This window comes from Onthophagus taurus, unplaced genomic scaffold (assembly GCF_036711975.1).
Source record: "Onthophagus taurus isolate NC unplaced genomic scaffold, IU_Otau_3.0 ScKx7SY_15, whole genome shotgun sequence".
Lineage (NCBI taxonomy): Eukaryota > Metazoa > Arthropoda > Insecta > Coleoptera > Scarabaeidae > Onthophagus > Onthophagus taurus.
This window is the reverse complement of record NW_027248940.1, coordinates 2662906-2682800: the sequence shown is the minus strand read 5'-3', so window position 1 is coordinate 2682800 and position 19895 is coordinate 2662906. Positions and strand designations below refer to the sequence as shown.

The following is a 19895-nucleotide window of genomic DNA, read 5'->3' as shown; positions in this document are numbered from 1 at the left end:
ATTGTGGAAATATCACCAATTATTAATTAAAGTATCCTCTCTTTAATGCAAAAAGCCGTTTTGAAAAATCACTTTCAGTTCTTGAGAAATATATTTTTGAAATGATCGTCAATTTTTTCGAATTTTACAACTTTCGCCGATTAAGTTTTAAAAATTCATATAAAATCCAGTTCTTAGAATATGAGTATGTATATGATAACAGTTTATGGAAACATTTATTATTTACATAGAAACATGTATTTTCGTATACATCTTTAAAATTATGGAAGACTAATAGATAATAACTAGATATAACTATTATACATAACCGGTCGATTCGATCTGGAGTTTTTCCATGTGTTTGGAAGGAGGCTCATGTAATCCCTATCTTTAAATCCGGAAATCGTGGTGAGATATCTAATTATAGACCTATTTCGTTATTTGCCATTATTTAGTAAAATACTTGAAAAAATCGACTGTAGACAGCACGGCTTTTTTGCAGGTCGCTCGGTCGAGAGCAACTTGTTGGAATACACCCATTATATTTTCAACTCTATGGATGATTCCTTTCAGGTTGACTCCATTTATACTGATTTTAGTAAGGCTTTCGATCGAGTCGATCATGCTCTGCTTCTTTCAAAACTTCGTATGTTTGATATTGACGAACATCTTGTGCGTTGGTTTGCCTCCTATACACGTGGAAGGACTCTAAAGGTGAATATCAATGGTCATTTTTCGGGCAGCATGTTTGTTACCTCCGGTGTATCGCAAGTCACTTCTATTTAATATTTATATCAATGATATTTTTTCAATAATTAAACACTCTCATTGCTTGATGTATGCTGACGATTTAAAAATGTTTACACGAGTTTCTTCACCTTTGGATTGTTCGAGGCTACAGCGCGACATTGATGCGCTACGTATTTATTGCAGCTCAAATTTCTTGACACTGAACCCTGAAAAATGTAATGTTATTTCTTTTACAAGGAAGGCAGGCACGATCAGATACGATTATAGCCTAGGTGATGATACCATACCTAGAGTGACTCAGATCAGGGATTTGGGCGTCACATTTGATGTCAAACTAACGTTTGAGGGCCATGTTGATGGAGCTGTTGCTAAGGCTTGGCGCATGCTTGGCTTCGTTATGAGAGTCACGCAAAATTTTACAAATATTTATGCTATAAGAACATTATATTTTGCGTATGTACACAGCGTTTTAAGCTTTTGCAGCTCCGTTTGGAATCCCCAGTATCAAACATATATATCCAGAATTGAAAGGATTCAAAAAAAATTCCTAAAGTATTTATGTTTTAAAAGCAACATCGTTTACATTGATTACGTATCTGCCTGTGCCTCCTTCAACTTCTTATCGCTCCGTCAGCGTCGTTCATGTGGTGATGCTTTAACATTCCATAAAATCATTAATGGTAGTATTGATTCTCCTAGCCTTCTTGAAGTCGTTAATTTTCGTGTTCCTCCCCGGTGTGGCTCGATTATTTATTTTACATTTTACACTCCACGTACGAATATCTTTCAGAACTTTCCCATGTTGAGGAAAGCGCGCACATGCGACCATTTACATCGTGGCGCGAGGGTTGATGTCTTTTGCTTTTGTTTAAACGTTTGATAATTGCGGCGTGTAAAGTTGATCACAATAATTAGTTTATATAAGTAAATTCTATATGTTTTGATCGTTTATATTTTCTATTGTTATCTTTGAGACACGGTGCCTTGGGTTCGTCCCGTTTCCGTGTCCAACTGTATACGTAAATAAATAAATAAATTTGAAGTACATAACTAGTACTTGAAATAGAAATAAATTATTAAAATTTGATATATTTACAGTTTCTAGTCTTTCAGTAGCAATACCGAATCCTCTGCTAGTAGTATTTAATCATGTACCAGCAATATATAATCTTTCAGCAGTATTTATTCATCTGCAAAAAGTATCTTATCTCCTATTAGCAGTGTATATTCTTCCATTAGCGGTATCTAATCTTTCATAGACAATATTTAATTTTCTTCAATCAGTATTTAGTCTTCCACTAGCAGTGTCTAGTCTTCTTCCAACAGACTTAATGTTCTGCAAGTAGTATCTAGTCTTTCATTAACAGTATCTAGTCTTATGTCAGTAGTATATAATCTTCTGCAATCAATATCTTGTCTTCCACTAATAGTGTTTAATATTCTGCCGACAGACTTAGTGTTCTGCAAGTGGTATCTAGTCGTTCATTAACAGTATCTACTCTGTTGCCAGCAGTATATAGCCTACTGCAATTATCCACTAGGAGCGTCTAGTCTTGCCAACAATATCTAGTCTTCTGCCAACAGATCTAGTGTTTTGCAAGTGGTACAACCCTGATGGGGAAGTAATCAGAGATCGTTATCAAAATTTTAGTTAACTAAAATAAACAATATGTTCAAAATAATAGGATAATTTCTGCTGAGATAGGTTCATGCCGTCTATGAGCAAATGAAGAGACTCACCAATGAAAGCTAAACTGGAACCCCAAGAAGTGCCAACTGTTCGCTGTTAAGTTTCCTCACGAACTATATGACTATTTTTATTAGTCACTTACGAATCCAAACTTTACAATAATTTTTATTAATTTTCATTTTTTGAACTTTAATTAACCAATAAATATTAATTTTCCACAAATTTTGTATCGTAAGCGCTGTTAACGAATGGAAATCGTTGTAATTGCGACACTATGGGTTATTGAATAATCGAACGGAGTTATATTACATCTATCCATTTGCTCACATCGAATATTTACACCTGTATTTCCTTTCTCAACTTCATGAGGTCGCAAGTAAATAGAATATGGATTTTTAGATTATTAATCATTACATAAGTATTATCTAGTCTTTCATTAACAGTATCTAGTCTTTTTCCAGCAATGTCTAGTCTTTTGCCAACAATATCTAGTTTTCTGCCAACAGTATACAGTCTTCTGCAATCAATATTTAATCTTCTGCCAACAAATCTAACGTTCTGCAAGTAGTATCTAGTCTTTCATTAACAGTAGTCCGGAAAATGCATTATGTTTCATTATCAGCTTTCTGGCCTAGCCCCCCGTTTCCTATACAACTTTTCCTCTTTCATTTATCTTTCCATTTTCTTGTTTTTTTGTCAGCAATACACGTCTTACTTCTCTTGTATCTTGCAACCTTCATAAATGACCCCACCTATTTCCTTTACTCTTTAGATATTTTATTATATTGTTCTTTAGAAAAGTCCATTATCCTTTCTTCTCCAAACACTTACCTTAATCTTCATCTTTTTGAATTCATTGTTCTTGAATTTATTCAGTCCAGTTTTCGTTATCGTCCATGATATCGACATTCGTTATTTTATCCCTTTTCGTTACTCTTCTCAAGTTTCCTAGCATACTTATACCATACAAAAAGTGCTGGTGTATGCGACATCAAATTTTACGATGTTCTTGCAAATAGTATCTTGTCTCCTATTAGCAGTGTATAGTCTTCCAATAGCAATATATATAGTCTTTTGCAATCAGTAACAACCCTTCTACTAGCAGTGTCTTCTGCTAACAGATCTAGTGTTCTGCATCGAGTTTCTGGTCTTTTATTAACCCATTTACATCATGACTCTTCTTCACATTCCTTTTGCAGGTATCAGCGACGTTCAGCTGACGACTGACGCGTATCACCGCCGCGGTCGGTCGTAGGTACACTAAATGACATTTATTCATAAAATATTGAAAATGTTTAATATGGTTTGTACAAATGGTTATAACACAAATATCGCATTTTAGTCCTTTGCCAACAAATCTTGTGTCCTATTAGCAGTGTATAGTCTTCCAATAGCAATATAGGTATAGTCTTCTGCAATCAGTATCTATCCTTCCACTAGCAGTGTCTAGTGTTCTGCCAACAAATCTAATGTTCTGCAAGTAGTTTCTGGTCTTTCATTAACAATATCTAATCTTCTGCCAACATTAATCAATGTCCACGTTTCAGGAAAAATTTTGGAATTGCATTGGTCAAACTCTGAACTGCAGAAAACGTAATAATAACAAATTTACTTAAAAAAATGTCAGAAATCATTCAGGCCAAGTTCTGAACTGTTTTAGAAGAAGGCTAAAATGGTTTTGGTAACAATTGTTAAGATTAATTAATTAGAATGACCAATCTCTAAGTTGCCAGCAAAAATCTGAAATCGCATTGGCCAAACTCGCAGTTGTAACAAAAAGACTGGGGTTGCTATTGATAACAATCAAGGTATCAAGAAAAACCGCATATTTTATCTCGGAAACCGCAAAATGGTTTTAGAATGATATTGACCAAATTACAAGTGTTGAAAATAGTATATTATTATATGAGCATATAATGAGGGCTATTATTAACGAAGGTTAAGTTTATGTCACGAGCGTAGCGAGTGGCATAATTAACCTGAGTGAATAATAGCTCATTATATGCGAGTAGAATACTATACTTTGTCCACGACTATTGAAATTGATTCCATAAATTAATTTTTTAAATAAATTTTTGAATAAAGGTTAAACGTCAATGTGACACAAATTTTAATGTTACTAACTGTAACCAACTTCACAACAATTTGTCAAAATTAAATGTCAGTTTTATAAAACGTCGTTTTTTTGAGGAAAATTTATTAATTTATGCTTAAATCATACGAAAAAAGGAATTTGTTTAGGTTTTTTTAATGTCAAACATTTAGAAACTCTTAAAAAATTGAATTAAATTCACGTTTTTTGAACTTTTAACGTTTCAAATAATTATTATTAGTCTGGTCAAGATGGCTACCCGTGGATAATGATTATTATTCACCGCTATTATTCACTCCGTGAAAAAAGACTACAATTTTGTTTTAGAAAACTCATTCATAAGGTATATATTATAAGGTAGTCATGGACAAAAGTTTTTATTTGGCATTACTCTGGGGAGATTCCAGAAATCAACAAAAAGTTTTAGAATGATTGGCCAAACTGAAAAATGTTTGGAATCACTCTGGTTGAACTTTAATTTGAAAGAAAATGACAGAATGATCATAATTCAGATATCTTATTTTCGAGGCACCTATGTTGCTGAGGTAGTAGCATGAATACTAAAGATAAAAATAGTAAAACTTTTATTTTAATAATATCTTGTTGGATAACAATTTGTAAAATAACGAATTTGTCATATTTTCATATTATCGTATTTTTCTCAATATCTATGCATCTGAGAGCAAATGTGCAAGAGTGTAGTTTTGTTAACAATAAAATTTGCTACAACTTTCGTTCGAAAAGTTTTTCTCTAGCATGCTCAGATTCTCCAATGCTACCATCAATAATTTGAAAAAACAACGAATTCATCATATTTTCATATCGCATTTTTCTCAATATCTATGCATCTGAGAGCAAATGTGTAAGAGAGCAATTTTGTTAAGAATAAAATTTGCTACAACTTTCGTTCGAAAAGTTTTTCTCTAGCATACTCAGATTCTCCAGTGCTACCATCAATAATTTGAAAAAACAACGAATTCATCATATTTTCATATCGCATTTTTCTCCATATCTATGTATCTGAGAGCAAAAGTGCAAGAGTGCAGTTTTGTTAAGAATAAAATTTGCTACAACTTCCGTTGGAAAAGTTTTTCTCTAGCATGCTCAGATTCTCCAGTGCTACCATCAATAATTTGAAAAAACAACGAATTCATCATATTTTCATATCGCATTTTTCTCAATATCTATGCATCTGAGAGCAAATGTGCAAGAGTGCAGTTTTGTTAAGAATAAAATTTGCTACAACTTCCGTTGGAAAAGTTTTTCTCTAGCATGTTCAGATTCTCCAGTGCTACCATCAATAATTTGAAAAAACAACGAATTCATCATATTTTCATATCACATTTTTCTCCATATCTATGCATCTGACAGGAAAAGTGCAAGAGTACAGTTTTGTTAAGAATAAAATTTGCTACAACTTTTGTTCGAAAAGTTTTTCTCTAGCACGCTCAGATTCCCCAGTGCTACCATCAATAATTTGAAAAAACAACGAATTCATTATATTTTCATATCGCATTTTTCTCAATATCTATGCATCTAAGAGCAAAAGTGCAAGAGTGCAGTTTTGTTAAGAATAAAATTTGCTACAACTTTCGTTCGAAAAGTTTTTCTCTAGCATGCTCAGATTTCCCAGTGCTACCATCAATAATTTGAAAAAACAGCGAATTCATCATATTTGCTTATCGCATTTTTCTCCATATCTATGTATCTGAGAGCAAAAGTGTAAGAGTGCAGTTTTGTTAAGAATAAAATTTGCTACATCTTTCGTTCAAAAAGTTTTTCTCTAGCATGCTCAGATTCTCCAGTGCTACCATCAATAATTTGAAAAAACAACGAATTTATCATATTTTCATATCGTATTTTTCTCAATATCTATGCATCTGAGAGCAAAAGTGCAAGAGTACAGTTTTGTTAAGAATAAAATTTGCTACAACTTTCGTTCGAAAAGTTTTTCTGTAGCATGCTCAGATTCTCCAGTGCTACCATCAATAATTTGAAAAAACTACGAATTCATCATATTTTCATATCGCATTTTTCTCAATATCTATGCATCTGAGAGCAAATGTGCAAGAGAGCAATTTTGTTAAGAATAAAATTTGCTACAACTTTCGTTCGAAAAGTTTTTCTCTAGCATGTTCAGATTCTCCAGTGCTACCATCAATAATTTGAACAAACAACGAATTCATCATATTTTCATATCGCATTTTTCTCCATATCTATGCATCTGAGAGCAAAAGTGCAAGAGTGCAGTTTTGTTAAGAATAAAATTTGCTACAGCTTTCCTTCAAAAAGTTTTTCTCTAGCATGCTCAGATTGCCCAGTGTTACCATAAATAATTCGTAGACTAGGTCACATATAATCTTCTAAAATCAGTCTATGCTTCCACTAGCAGTGTCTAGTCTTCTGCCAACAATTCTAGTGTTCTGCAAGTAATTTCTAGTCTTTCATTAACAATATCTAATCTTCTGCCAACAACACATAATCTTCTGCAATAGGTACTTAGTCTTCCTCTAGCATTTTCTAGTCTTCTGCCAACAGATCTAGTGTTCTGTAACTAGTTTCTAGTGTTTCATTAACAGTATTTAGCTTTCTGCTAGCAGTATAGTCTTCTGCAATCAGTATCTAGTCAAAGCGCAAGTACTAAATACTACTTGCAGAATCATGGGTCTTTCATTAACAATATCTAGCATTCTGTAATCAGTGTCTAGTCTTCTGTAAACAGTTTTATTAGCCGTATCTAATTAGCAAAATCTAGTCAATTACAGTTTAAAATTCAATCACCAGTTACTCTAATTCAATTAGAAATATTAATTGTGAATTACAAATCAAATCCAATTGAATTAATTGTCATAAATTTAATAGCAATTAAAATTGATTGATGAATTCATTTATTAATTGATTTATTTATCAATCATACTTTAATTTCATTTCCTCAACTTTTCAAGCTTAATTTTTTTAATTATAGGCGAATAGTGATGCTTCTTATGGAAAATACGACGCTTACGCCATATCAGATTTGGCACAACAAAGTTTATTTCAAAAAATTTATTAACTGTGTATCGATTAAACAAATTATTAAAAAAATAATTTGATTATTTGTTGTAAATTTATTGTTTTTAATTTTTTAAGGCTAATGGCTCGGCATCCCAAGGAAAATACGTGGCTGGAACCGTCGAGGGTAGCGCAGGAATGGAAAGCATGTTCATTAAAAACCACTCCTATTAAAAATTAATTCATTCTTATCCTTTTTATCCCTAACAATTAAAAGTAAGGATGAAGAAAGGATTCGATGAAATAAATTCTGCGCTTTTTTTCCACATTATTATTATTATTACAAATTAAAAATTGTAATTTGTCTTTTAAAAAAAAATTTTAAATATCTTTGTAACCATTTTTATTTATTTTTTTTTATTCTTTATTTTAGATCTTGACATGGTGGTTATTTTAGGTGAGTCAATTTTAATTTCCTTGATTCATTTCCTTTTTTCCTATTAATCTTTCCTTGGTGGAGAAAAAAGGTTCATAAATTAAAGATTCAAATTTAATTTATTTAATAAATACCTAATTAATTAAAAGTATCACAACAAAAAAATAGAATCACAAATCACATCGATTAAAAAATAATACTACGATATTAGATTAATTAAGTCTTAATACTGGAGAAGTTCCCGTTTAAGTACAAGATTATTTATTTAGGGTTTAATTGATAACGGTTTCGGTTCGTTGAAGTTTATCGTTTGAAGCTATCTTCGTACGTAATCAAATCTGGGGTCATTTCCTCTTGTAAGTTGTCATCCTGGGGACTCAATAGCAACTCGAGCAGATTCGATTGCGATCGACGTCTCCTCCCACTATAACAAACAAAAAAAACGCTACAATCTTGTTTCATTTTAAACTTTTATTTTAATTTGGTGATATCATCAAAAATAATTTATTAATAAGATTAAGATAATATGTATTTGATACAATTATGTCGGGATTAAACTGTTGATAGTTGTAAATTTTTCTTGGTCGCTTCTGAAAAATAATTTTTTATTGAGATTACAATCTCGTCGTTGTACTTACATTATTGCGGGGTCTAATTTCCCGTGAGCAACTGGGATGGTTACGATTTGACCTTTTAGTTGAGATAGCCCCAATTTTGTGTTCAATTCTGCCAATCTTTGATCGGAAACCCGTTTAACTCTGCAACAAAAAAAACATATAAAAAATATGGAATGACAGAAATAATTGTCATTGGTGAGACTCATTCAATGTCCAATATTCAGGAAAAATTCTGCAATTGCATTGGCCAAACTCTAAACTGCAGAAAATGCTTCAATACTTCAAAAAAAGCTGCAAGTTATACTGCGCTATCTCCAACTTGGAAGAAAATATCTGGAATTATATCGAACAAGTCTAGAATTTGCAGATTTGAAAAAAAGTTTTTGTAATTACTCTGATTAAATTTTTTTTTACAAGAAAAATGTTGGAATTGTATTATTCAATGTCTAAGTTTCATGAAAAATTCTAGAATTACATTGGCTAAACTGCTGCTGCTGGTATTAGTCTGGGGAGATTCCAGAAATCAAGTTTTAGAACGATATTGACCAAAAGTTTTGAATCACTCTGGTTAAACTTTAATTTGAAAGAAAATGTTAGAATTGCCATTGGTAAGACTCCAGATATCTTATTTTTGAGGCAACAATGTTACTGAGGCAGTAACATGAATACTGAAGATAAAAACAGTAAAACTTTTATTTCAATAATATCTTGGATAACAATTTGAAAAAACAACGAATTCGTCATATTTTTATATTATCGTATTTTTCTCAATATCTATGCGTCTGAGAGCAAAAGTGCAAATGAGCAATGTTGTCAAGAATAAAATTTGCTACAACTTTCGTTCGAAAAGTTTTTTTGCAACATGCTCAGATTTTCCAATGCTACCATCAATGATTTGAAAAAACAATAAATTCATCATATTTTCAAATTATCGTATTTTTCTCGATATCTATGCATCTGAGAGCAAAAGTGCAAGAGAGCAATTTTGTTAACAATAAAATTTGCTACAACTTTCGTTGGAAAAGTTTTTCTCTAGCATGCTCAGATTCTCCAATGCTACCATCAATGATTTGAAAAAACAATAAATTCATCATATTTTCAAATTATCGTATTTTTCTCAATATCTATGCGTCTGACAGCAAAAGTGTAAGAAAGCAATGTTGTTAAGAATAAAATTTGCTACAACTTTCGCTCGAAAAGTTTTTCTCTAGCATGCTCAGGTTCCCCAGTGCTACCATCAATAATTTGAAAAAACAATGAATTCGTTATATTTTTAACTTATCGTATTTTTCTTGATATCTATGCGTCTGACAGCAAAAGTGCAAGAGAGCAATGTTGTTAAGAATAAAATTTGCTACAACTTTCGTTGGAAAAGTTTTTCTCTAGCATGCTCAGATTCTCCAATGCTGCCATCAATGAATTGAAAAAAGAATAAATTCATATTTTCAAATTATCGCATTTTTCTCAATATCTATGCGTCTGACAGCAAAAGTATAAGAAAGCAATGTTGTTAAGAATAAAATTTGCTACAACTTTCGTTGGAAAAGTTTTTCTCTAGCATGCTCAGATTCTCCAATGCTACCATCAATGGTTTGAAAAAACAATAAATTCATCATATTTTCAAATTATCGTATTTTTCTCGATATCTATGTGTCTGAGAGTACAAGTGTAAGAAAGCAATGTTGTTAAGAATAAAATTTGCTACAACTTTCGTTCGAAAAGTTTTTTTGTAGCATGCTTAGATTCCCCAGTACTACCATCAATAATTTGAAAAAAATGAATTCATCATATTTTTAAATTATCGTATTTTTCTCTATATCTATGCGTCTGACAGCAAAAGTGCAAGAAAGCAATGTTGTTAAGAATAAAATTTGCCACAACTTTCGTTGGAAAAGTTTTTCTCTAGCATGCTCAGATTTTCCAATGCTACCATCAATGGTTTGAAAAAACAATAAATTCATCATATTTTCAAATTGTCGTATTTTTCTCAATATCTATGCGTCTGACAGTAAAAGTGTAAGAAAGCAATGTTGTTAACAATACAATTTGCTACAACTTTCGTTCGAAAAGTTTTTCTCTAGCATGCTCAGATTCCCCAGTGCTACCATCAATAATTTGAAAAAACCAATTCATCATATTTTCATATTATCGTATTTTTCTCAATATCTATGCGTCTGAGAGCAAAAGTGCAAGAGAGCAATGTTGTTAAGACTAAAATTTGCTACAACTTTCGTTGGAAAAGTTTTTCTCTAGCATGCTCAGATTCCCCAGTGTTAAAATAATTCCGAGACTAGGTCACATATAGTCTTCTGAAATCAGTCTATCCTTCCACCAGCAGTGTCTAGTCTTCTGCCAACAATTCTAGTGTTCTGCAAGTAGTTTCTGGTCTTTCATTAACAATATCTAATCTTCTGTCAACAATATATAGTCTTCTGCAATCGGTATTTAGTCTTCCACTAGCATTTTCTAGTGGAGGAATAGGAAAAATAACAAATTTAGTTAAAAAAATGTCAGAAATCATTCAAGCCAAGTTCTAAATGAGGTTGTTATTGATGAAGGTATCAAGAAAAACAAGTATTTTATCCCGAAGACCGTAAAAAGGTTTTGGTATTACTCTGGGGAGATTCCAGAAATCAAGAAAAACTTTTAGAATGATATTGGCCAAATTACAGGTACTGAAAAAAGTTTGGAATCACTCTGGTTGAACTTTAATTTGAAAGAAAATGTTAGAATTGCCATTGGTAAGACTCCAGATATCTTATTTTCGAGGCAGCAACTTTTATTTCAATAATATCTTGGATAACAATTTGAAAAAACAATGAATTCATAATATTTTCAAATTATCGTATTTTTCTCGATATCTATGCGTCTGAGAGCGAAAGTGCAAGACAGCAATGTTGTTAAGAATAAAATTTGCTACAACTTTCGTTCGAAAAGTTTTTCTTTAGCATGCTCAGATTCCCCAGTGCTAGCATCAATAATTTGAAAAAACAACGAATTCATCATATCTTCATATTATCGTATTTTTCTCAATGTTTATGTATCGGAGAGCAAATGTGCAAGAGAACAACGTTGTTAAGAATAAAATTTGCTACAACTTTTGTTCTAAAAGATTTTTTGTAATATGCTTAGATCGTTTAGTGTTACCATCAATAATTTGCGAAAAACAAGTAATTCATAAATTTTTTCATATTTTAGCATTTTCCTTGATATGTATGCATATGAAAGCAAAAGTGCAAGAGAGCAATGTTGTTAAGAATAAAACTTGCTACAACTTTCGTTCGAAAAGTTTTTTTGTAGCATGCTCAGATTCCCCAGTGCTACCATCAATAATTTGAAAAAACCAATTCATCATATTTTCATATTATCGTATTTTTCCCAATATTTATGCATCTGAGAGCAAATGTGCAAGAGAGCAATGTTGTTAAGAATAAAATTTACTACTACTTTCGTTCTAAAAGCTTTTTTGTAATATGTTTAGATCTTTTAGTGGTACCATCAATAACTTGCGAAAAACAACGAATTCATCAATTTTTTCATATTTTAGCATTTTCCTTTATATGTGTACATATGAGAGCAAAAGTGCAAGAAAACAATATTGTTAAGAATAAAATTTGCTATAACTTTCGTTCAAAAAGTTTTTTTCTAGCATGCTCAAATTCCTCAGTATTACCATATATGTGTACTAAGAATATAAACAGCAAAACTTTTATTTCAACACTATTTCGTTGAATAGCAGCCGAGGTAGCAGTGCCAGTAATAAAAATACAAATAGTGAAACTTTTATTTCAATAATGTCTTGTTGGATAATAGCCGAGATAGTGGCGTGAGTACTAAGGTAACAATATCCAGTCCGCAGCAACAGATTCGTCTCAATCATGAAAGTTTCTGCTCATTATCTTCAACAAAATTTTCTGTACATACAGGTGTTTATGAAACATGCGGCAAACATTCAAGGGATTATTCTTTCGACTATTCTATGGTCTATGTTTTATCCTTTGATAATTGTTGAAAAACCGGTTTGCTTCGAAGATACAGCTTAAACAAAGATTTCAACAACAACAACATTTTATTACTACAAATTATAAATATAAGCTTCCTAATCTACAATAATTGTTGAAAATGACTATCTCCAGCTAACATGCAAAAACACCAGGATAGTTTCTTATTGAATTTCAGCCAGCATTTTCCTCTGGAGTAGTTTAAACTAAAGATTTAAGATGGCCCCATAGATAAAAATCCAGGGGGTTTAGTGAGCCAATGGTACATCCTATAGAAACTGATGTAACGTTTGTTGCAAAAAGTTGCAAAACACTTCGCCGGTAAGCCAAAAATGCTGGTCCAACTAGCTAATTTCATGTTGAAATCCTTCTTCACTTAGCTCACGTGGATTTTCAGTAGTTGAGGGATTTGAACCAATTTGTCCAAGAGTCATTGACACAATGCTAAACGTGGAAGAAAATCAGCAGGTAGAAGTGCTTGAACGCGTTGTCAATGGTATATGAGTAATGATATATGCGGTGAAGTATGTATTCAACTGCGATGAAGATTTCTAGAGATTTCTAGATTTTGGTAATTCAGTAACGCCTCGAAGATCTGGTCAATAATAAGTCGGAACTAAACTCATTGAGCGAGTGCGAAACATCTCCGACCACCATGATGAATATGAAAAAGCAAATATAGTATATTTGCTAAGATAAATCTTGGTAGTTTTCGAAAAGAAAGTTTTTCAGAACGTAAATGTTTTGATTCATAAGAATAAGTATTGTTTTAAGAGAAGGTGTACTTTTTTTCCTGGTACTCGATGCTTAAGTAGAGTGTATGGCAGAGTGTGGTGGTTTGCTTGACTCAGGATGTGCATTTAATACCATTTGGATGTTGAATATATTTAAATCGATCAAATTAGAGATCGAATGTGTGATGTGTGTTTAATTCGGCAGCTTTAATTCGGCTTGCCTGTCGGCAGGTTAATGGTGTGATGAGATTGTTTGAGAGTGCGAGAAGATTGGATAGGGAGTAGGCATGAAAGAGGAGATGAAGAAAAAAAGTTCTCTTCTGGAAATTCCCCCGAACAGAAAATTGTCTTCTGGAAGCAGTAAGGAACCTTTCCAATCAGTAAGTAGTCCTTTAAGCAGCAAGTTGTATTCTGCACACACGAAGTTTGCGTTTCCAAGCAGTATCTAAGCTCCGCAAGCAATAAATAGACTTCTGCAAGAACTAAGTAGTCTTCTCAAGCAGTATTTTGTGTTCTACAAGTAATAAATGGTCATTTGAAAGAAAAAAGATAATGTTTTACAAGTCTCTCTATGCAGTGGTTAGTCTTTTGAAAACGGGAAATAGACTTTTGCAAACCCTAATTAGTACACCCCAGCTGTATTTAGTCCTCTGCAAGAAATAAGTAATTTTTGCAAATGGTTTTAGTTTTTTGCAAGCAGGAAAGACCGTTTGGTGTGGTTTGCACGCTGGTGGCATCATTTCTTCAAAAATGAAGCCGGATCACGCTCCATTCCGGTCAATGGAGATCGTTACTGCACCATAATTAATGATTTTTTCTTTGAAAACATGGATGACATTGATCCGGGCGAAATGTGGTTTCAACAGGACGGCGCTATGTGCCATAGGGCGACCGCAACCATAGACTTATTGAAATCAAAATTTGGCGATAAGTTGATTTCGAGAAATGAACCTGTCAATTAGCCTCCAAGGTCGTGCTATTTAACACCTCTCGATTATTTCCTGTGGGGCCACGCAAAGTCATTGGTTTAAGCTGATAAATCAGCAACAATTGACGCCTTGGAGGCCATACGTGACATACGGCCAACAAGCTTCGTTAAGAATAGCCGCGGTGCCCATATGCCCGAAATTATTTTCAAATGTTAATGACATTCATGTATTGATCTTTCAAACAAAATAATTTTTTGGATTAAAATTAAATTTGTTGTGTTATTAACTTCAATTTAAAAATAAAATTTGCTACAACTTTTGTTCCAAAAGTTGCGAAACTTACGAAAAACAACGAATTCATCAAATCTCCATATTTTCGTAATTTTCTTAATATCTATGCATCTGAGAGCAAACAGAGCAATATTGTTAAGAATGTAATTTGCTACATCTTTTGTTCTAAAAGTTTTTTTGTAGTATGCTTATATCTCCTAGTGTTACCATCAATAACTTGCGAAAAGCAACGAATTCATCAAATTTTAATATTTTGTATTTTTCTCGATATCTATGTATCTGAGAGCAAATGTGCAAGAGAGCCATGTTGTTAAGAATAAAATTTGCTACAACTTTTGTTCGAAACGTTTCTTTGTAATATGCTTAGATTCCCTAATGTTGCCATCATTAACTTGTGGAAAGCGACGATTTCATCAAATTTTCATATTTTCGTATTTTTCTTGATATCTATGGGTATGAGAGCGCAAGAGAGCAATGTTGTTAAGAATAAAATTTGCTACATCTTTTGTTGTAAAAGTTTTTCTGTATCATGCTCGGAATACCGTTTTTTTCCATTAGCAACTTGTGAAACTACGAATACTGCCAATTTTCATATTTTCGAATATTTCTCTGCATTGATGCATCTGAGAGCAAAAATGTTAGAGAACAATGTGTTTAGGGTAAAATTTGCTAGAACTTTTGTTCTAAAAGTTTTTCTGTATCATGCTCGGAATACCGATTCTTTTTCCATTAGCAATTTGTGAAACTAAGAATTTTGCTAATTTTCATATTTTCGCATATTTATCTACATTGATGCATCTGATAGCCAAAATATTGGAGAACAATGTGTTAAAACTAAAATTTGCTACAACTTTTGTTATAAAAGTTTTTCTGTGTCATGCTCGAAATACCGATTTTTTTTTCCATTAGCAACTTGTGAAACTACGAATTCTTCTAATTTTCATATTTTTGAATATTTCTGTACATTGATGCAACTGAGAACAAAAATGTTAGAGAACAATGTGTTAATGCTAATATTTGCTACAACTTTTGTTATAAAAGTTTTTCTGTATCATGCTCTGAATACCGATTGTTTTTCCATTAGCAAATTGTGAAGTTACGAATTTTTCTAATTTTCATATTTTCGAATATTTCTTTACATTGATACATCTGAGAGCAAAAATGTTAGAAAATAATGTGTTAAGGGTAAAATTTGCTACAACTTTTGTTATAAAAGTTTTTCTGTATCATGCTCGGAATACCGATTTTTTCCATTAGCAAATTGTGAAACTAAGAATTCTTCTAATTTTCATATTTTCGAATATTTCTCTACATTGATGCATCTGAGAGCAATAACGTTGGAAAACAATGTGTTAAGGCTAAAATTTGCTACAACTTTTGTTCTAAAAGTTTTTCTGTATAATGCTCGGAATACCGATTTTTTTCCATTACCAAATTGTGAAGTTACGAATTTTTCTAATTTTCATATTTTCCAATATTTCTTTCTCTATATTGATACATCTGAGAACAAAAATGTTGGAGAACAATGTGTTAAGGCTAAAATTTGCTACAACTTTTGTTCTAAAAGTTCTTTTGTATCATGCTCGGAATACCGATTTTTCTTCCATTAGCAACTTGTGAAACTATGAATTCTGGTAATTTTCATATTTTCGAATATTTCTCTACATTGATACATCTGAGAGCAAAAATGTTGGAGAACAATATGTTAAGGCTAAAATTTGCTACAACTTTTGTTCTAAAAGTTCTTTTGTATCATGCTCGGAATACCGATTTTTCTTCCATTAGCAACTTGTGAAGTTACGAATTCTTCTAATTTTCATATTTTTGAATATTTCTCTACATTGATACATCTGAGAGCAAAAATGTTAGAAAACAATGTGTTAAGGGTAAAATTTGCTACAACTTTTGTTCTAAAAGTTCTTTTGTATCATGCTCGGAATACCGATTTTTCTTCCATTAGCAATTTGTGAAACTATGAATTCTGCTAATTTTCATATTTTCGAATATTTCTCCACATTGATGCATCTGAGAGCAAAAATGTTAGAAAACAATGTGTTAACGGTAAAATTTGCTACAACTTTTGTTATAAAAGTTTTTCTGTATCATGCTCTGAATACCGATTGTTTTTTCATTAGCAAATTGTGAAGTTACGAATTTTTCTAATTTTCATATTTTCGAATATTTCTTTACATTGATACATCTGAGAGCAAAAATGTTAGAAAATAATGTGTTAAGGGTAAAATTTGCTACAACTTTTGTTATAAAAGTTTTTCTGTATAATGCTCGGAATACCGATTTTTTTTCCATTAGCAAATTGTGAAACTAAGAATTCTTCTAATTTTCAAATTTTCGAATATTTCTCTACATTGATGCATCTGAGAGCAATAACGTTCGAAAACAATGTGTTAAGGCTAAAATTTGCTACAACTTTTGTTCTAAAAGTTTTTCTGTATCATGCTCGGAATACCGATTTTTTTTTCCATTAGCAAATTGTGAAGTTACGAATTTTTCTAATTTTCATATTTTCGAATATTTCTTTCTCTACATTGATACATCTGAGAGCAAAAATGTTGGAGAACAATGTGTTAAGGCTAAAATTTGCTACAACTTTTGTTCTAAAAGTTCTTTTCTATCATGCTCGGAATACCGATTTTTTTTCCATTCGCAAATTGTGAAACTAAGAATTCTTCTAATTTTCATATTTTCGAATATTTCTCTACATTGATGCATCTGAGAGCAATAACGTTGGAGAACAATGTGTTAAGGCTAATATTTGCTACAACTTTTGTTCTAAAAGTTTTTCTGTATCATGCTCGGAATACCGATTTTTTTTCCATTAGCAACTTCTGATACTTCGAAATCTGCTAATTTTCATATTTTCAAATATTTCTCTACATTGATGCATCTGAGAGCAAAAATGTTAGAGAACAATGTGTTAAGGGTAAAATTTGCTACAACTTTTGTTCTAAAAGCTTTTCTGTATCATGCTCGGAATACCGTTTTCTTTCCATTAGCAACTTGTGAAACTACGAATTCTGCTAATTTTCATATTTTCGAATATTTCTCTACATTGATGCATCTGAGAGCAATAACGTTGGAAAACAATGTGTTTAGGGTAAAATTTGCTACAACTTTTGTTCTGAAAGTTTTTTTGTATCATGCTCGGAATACCGATTTTTTTTCCATTAGCAAATTGTGAAGTTACGAATTGTTCTAATTTTCATATTTTCGAATGTTACTTTACATTGATACATCTGAGAGCAAAAATGTTAGAGAATAATGTGTTAAGGCTAAAATTTGCTACAACTTTTGTTCTAAAAGTTTTTCTGTATCATGCTCGGAATTGCGATTTTTTTTCCATTAGCAAATTGTGAAGTTACGAGTTTTTCTAATTTTCATATTTTCGAATATTTCTTTACATTGATACATCTGGGAGCAAAAATGTTACAGAATAATGTGTTAAGGGTAAAATTTGCTACAACTGTTGTTCTAAAAGTTTTTCTGTATCATGCTTGGAATACCGATTTTTTTCCATTAGCTACTTGTAAAACTACGAATTCTGCTAATTTTCATATTTTCGTATTTTTCTTGATATCTATGGGTATGAGAGCAATATTGTTAAAAATAAAATTTTCTACAATTTTTGTTTCAAAAGTTTTTTTATAATATGCTTAGATCCCCCAGTGTTACCATCAATAACTTGCAAATCATCAAATTTTCATAGTTTGGTATTTTGCGTATGAGAGCAAAAGTGCAAGAAAATAAAGTTTAGGGGCTTTTATATAACTCTGCTGAAACTTAATATTTAATCGTTTTTTTTTGTCAATAATTAAAAACACATAATCGAGTATTGTTGAATTATCTATAGCAGCTTATATGCCAAAAATTTGTAAGTGGCACTACACCTGGACTGAAGTGCCACTTCCGATTACGCCATTCGATTGCAATTTAATATCGAAGTGTTTCTTATCTTATTTTCACGAATTTTTCACAACAAAAGTTTTACAAAAGTAAACAGTGACTCAAACATATCATGTAACTTAAAAATGTAACTCAAAAAAATAATTTTTGCCAATTTCTATTTTTCTGAAAATTAAAAATTTGCGAATTTCGAGTTGAGCAGAATTTCCGATTAATTTATTTTCAACTGTATCGCATTCCTTGTCGTATTAAGCAGCAAATCCAGAAAGAAAATTATTTCTGCCACTTCATATTTTTATGGAAAACAAAGTTTGATGAATTTCGGGTTGATCAGAATTTGGTATTAATTTAATTTGAATTGGATCGCATTCCTAATCGTCTTAAGCAGCAAATCCAGAAAAAAAATCGTTTCTGTCACTTCGTATTTTTATTTATAACGGATTTTTTTTTGATTTTTTAAGAATTTTGAGTTGAGCCAAATTTGTTATTAATTTCAAAATTGACGTTTAAACGTAATCATCAAATTGATGCATTAGTTATCATTCAAACGATCTAAATTAGAAATTAAATCGTTTATAAACACAAATCGTGCGAAAATAATAATAATAATAATAATAAAATAGAATGAATAATACTTGAAATCGCTTTTACAATCAAAAACAATAAACAATATCAATTGAACGAAAAGTGAAATTCGTTTCGTACGTATTTATTTCATTGAGTTCATTTAATTATTTTTTTTTTAATGAACGATTTCATTCTCTGTATTTGATTAGCGTTATCTTATATATTTCTCTCTTACCCAACGCCGCCGCGATTGTTTATAATTCGAAGTTTATAACATTAAGTGACGAAATTTTACAATTTTACAACGTTACAATTTCTACATTGAATTAAATTAATTTTACCTTTGATTAGGTCTACAAGCTCCGTAATCCAATAAAACCAAAACAAAAACGATTAAAATTTTTGCCATCTTCATTCTTCTCTTTGGAGACTTTTTTAATTTATATATATATGTAGTCAAAATCACTTGATTATTTTGGATTAATTTTTTTATGTTGATGTTTTATAATTCGACCTTTGAATCTATTTGGCCGTTAACGGGACAAAACTGACGGTCGCTGTCTGTATCGTGACGGCTTTTATAGTACACGCGCGTTTCGATATTAAATCTTGGCATGATCATGCGCGATTCCTCTTCAATTTGATATGGAACCGACGAAAATTGGCGGAAACAAACTTTTAAGATACTTTTTAATAAGCGGGACTTTTTTGGACCTCATTAATCTTTTTAATCTAAAAATCGTAATCTTTCATTTATTTATAAATTAAAAAAAAAGAAACTTTTTATTTACTTTGCATTAACGTCAAATTCTTGCAATATTTTGAAATTATTTGTATATGAACTTTCTAGGTGAATGATTCATCTAAAATCAACGAGGACATCGTTTACGGTTTTTT

General features: G+C 31.5%; 2 protein-coding genes across 4 annotated transcripts in view; one reads left to right on the top strand and one right to left on the bottom strand.

Annotated features, from left to right (window-relative positions):
- LOC111419934 (fructose-bisphosphate aldolase) overlaps nt 1–7892 on the top strand; it is a 42873-nt gene extending 34981 nt beyond the window's left edge. For both annotated transcript variants that reach the window (XM_023052820.2, XM_023052821.2), the window contains exon 4: nt 7641–7892. In XM_023052820.2, coding sequence (XP_022908588.2) covers nt 7641–7736 — 96 coding nt within the window. In that variant the 3' untranslated portion in view covers nt 7737–7892. The remainder of the gene's footprint in view (nt 1–7640) is intronic.
- Nucleotides 7893–8038: 146 nt separating this feature from the next.
- LOC111419936 (uncharacterized) lies at nt 8039–19558 on the bottom strand. 2 transcript variants are annotated; one of them, XM_071200878.1, is made up of 3 exons: nt 19340–19557; nt 8577–8696; nt 8039–8362 (listed from the first exon to the last, which is right to left on the bottom strand). In XM_071200878.1, exons 1-3 carry the CDS (start codon nt 19411–19413, stop codon nt 8242–8244), a joined length of 315 nt encoding a protein of 104 aa, XP_071056979.1. In that variant the 5' UTR covers nt 19414–19557; the 3' UTR covers nt 8039–8241. The 2 variants fall into 2 exon arrangements, with proteins under 2 accessions (XP_071056979.1, XP_071056980.1); XM_071200879.1 differs by lacking the exon at nt 8039–8362 and adding an exon at nt 8390–8528 and having other exon boundaries at nt 19340–19558.
- Nucleotides 19559–19895: the final 337 nt, after the last annotated feature.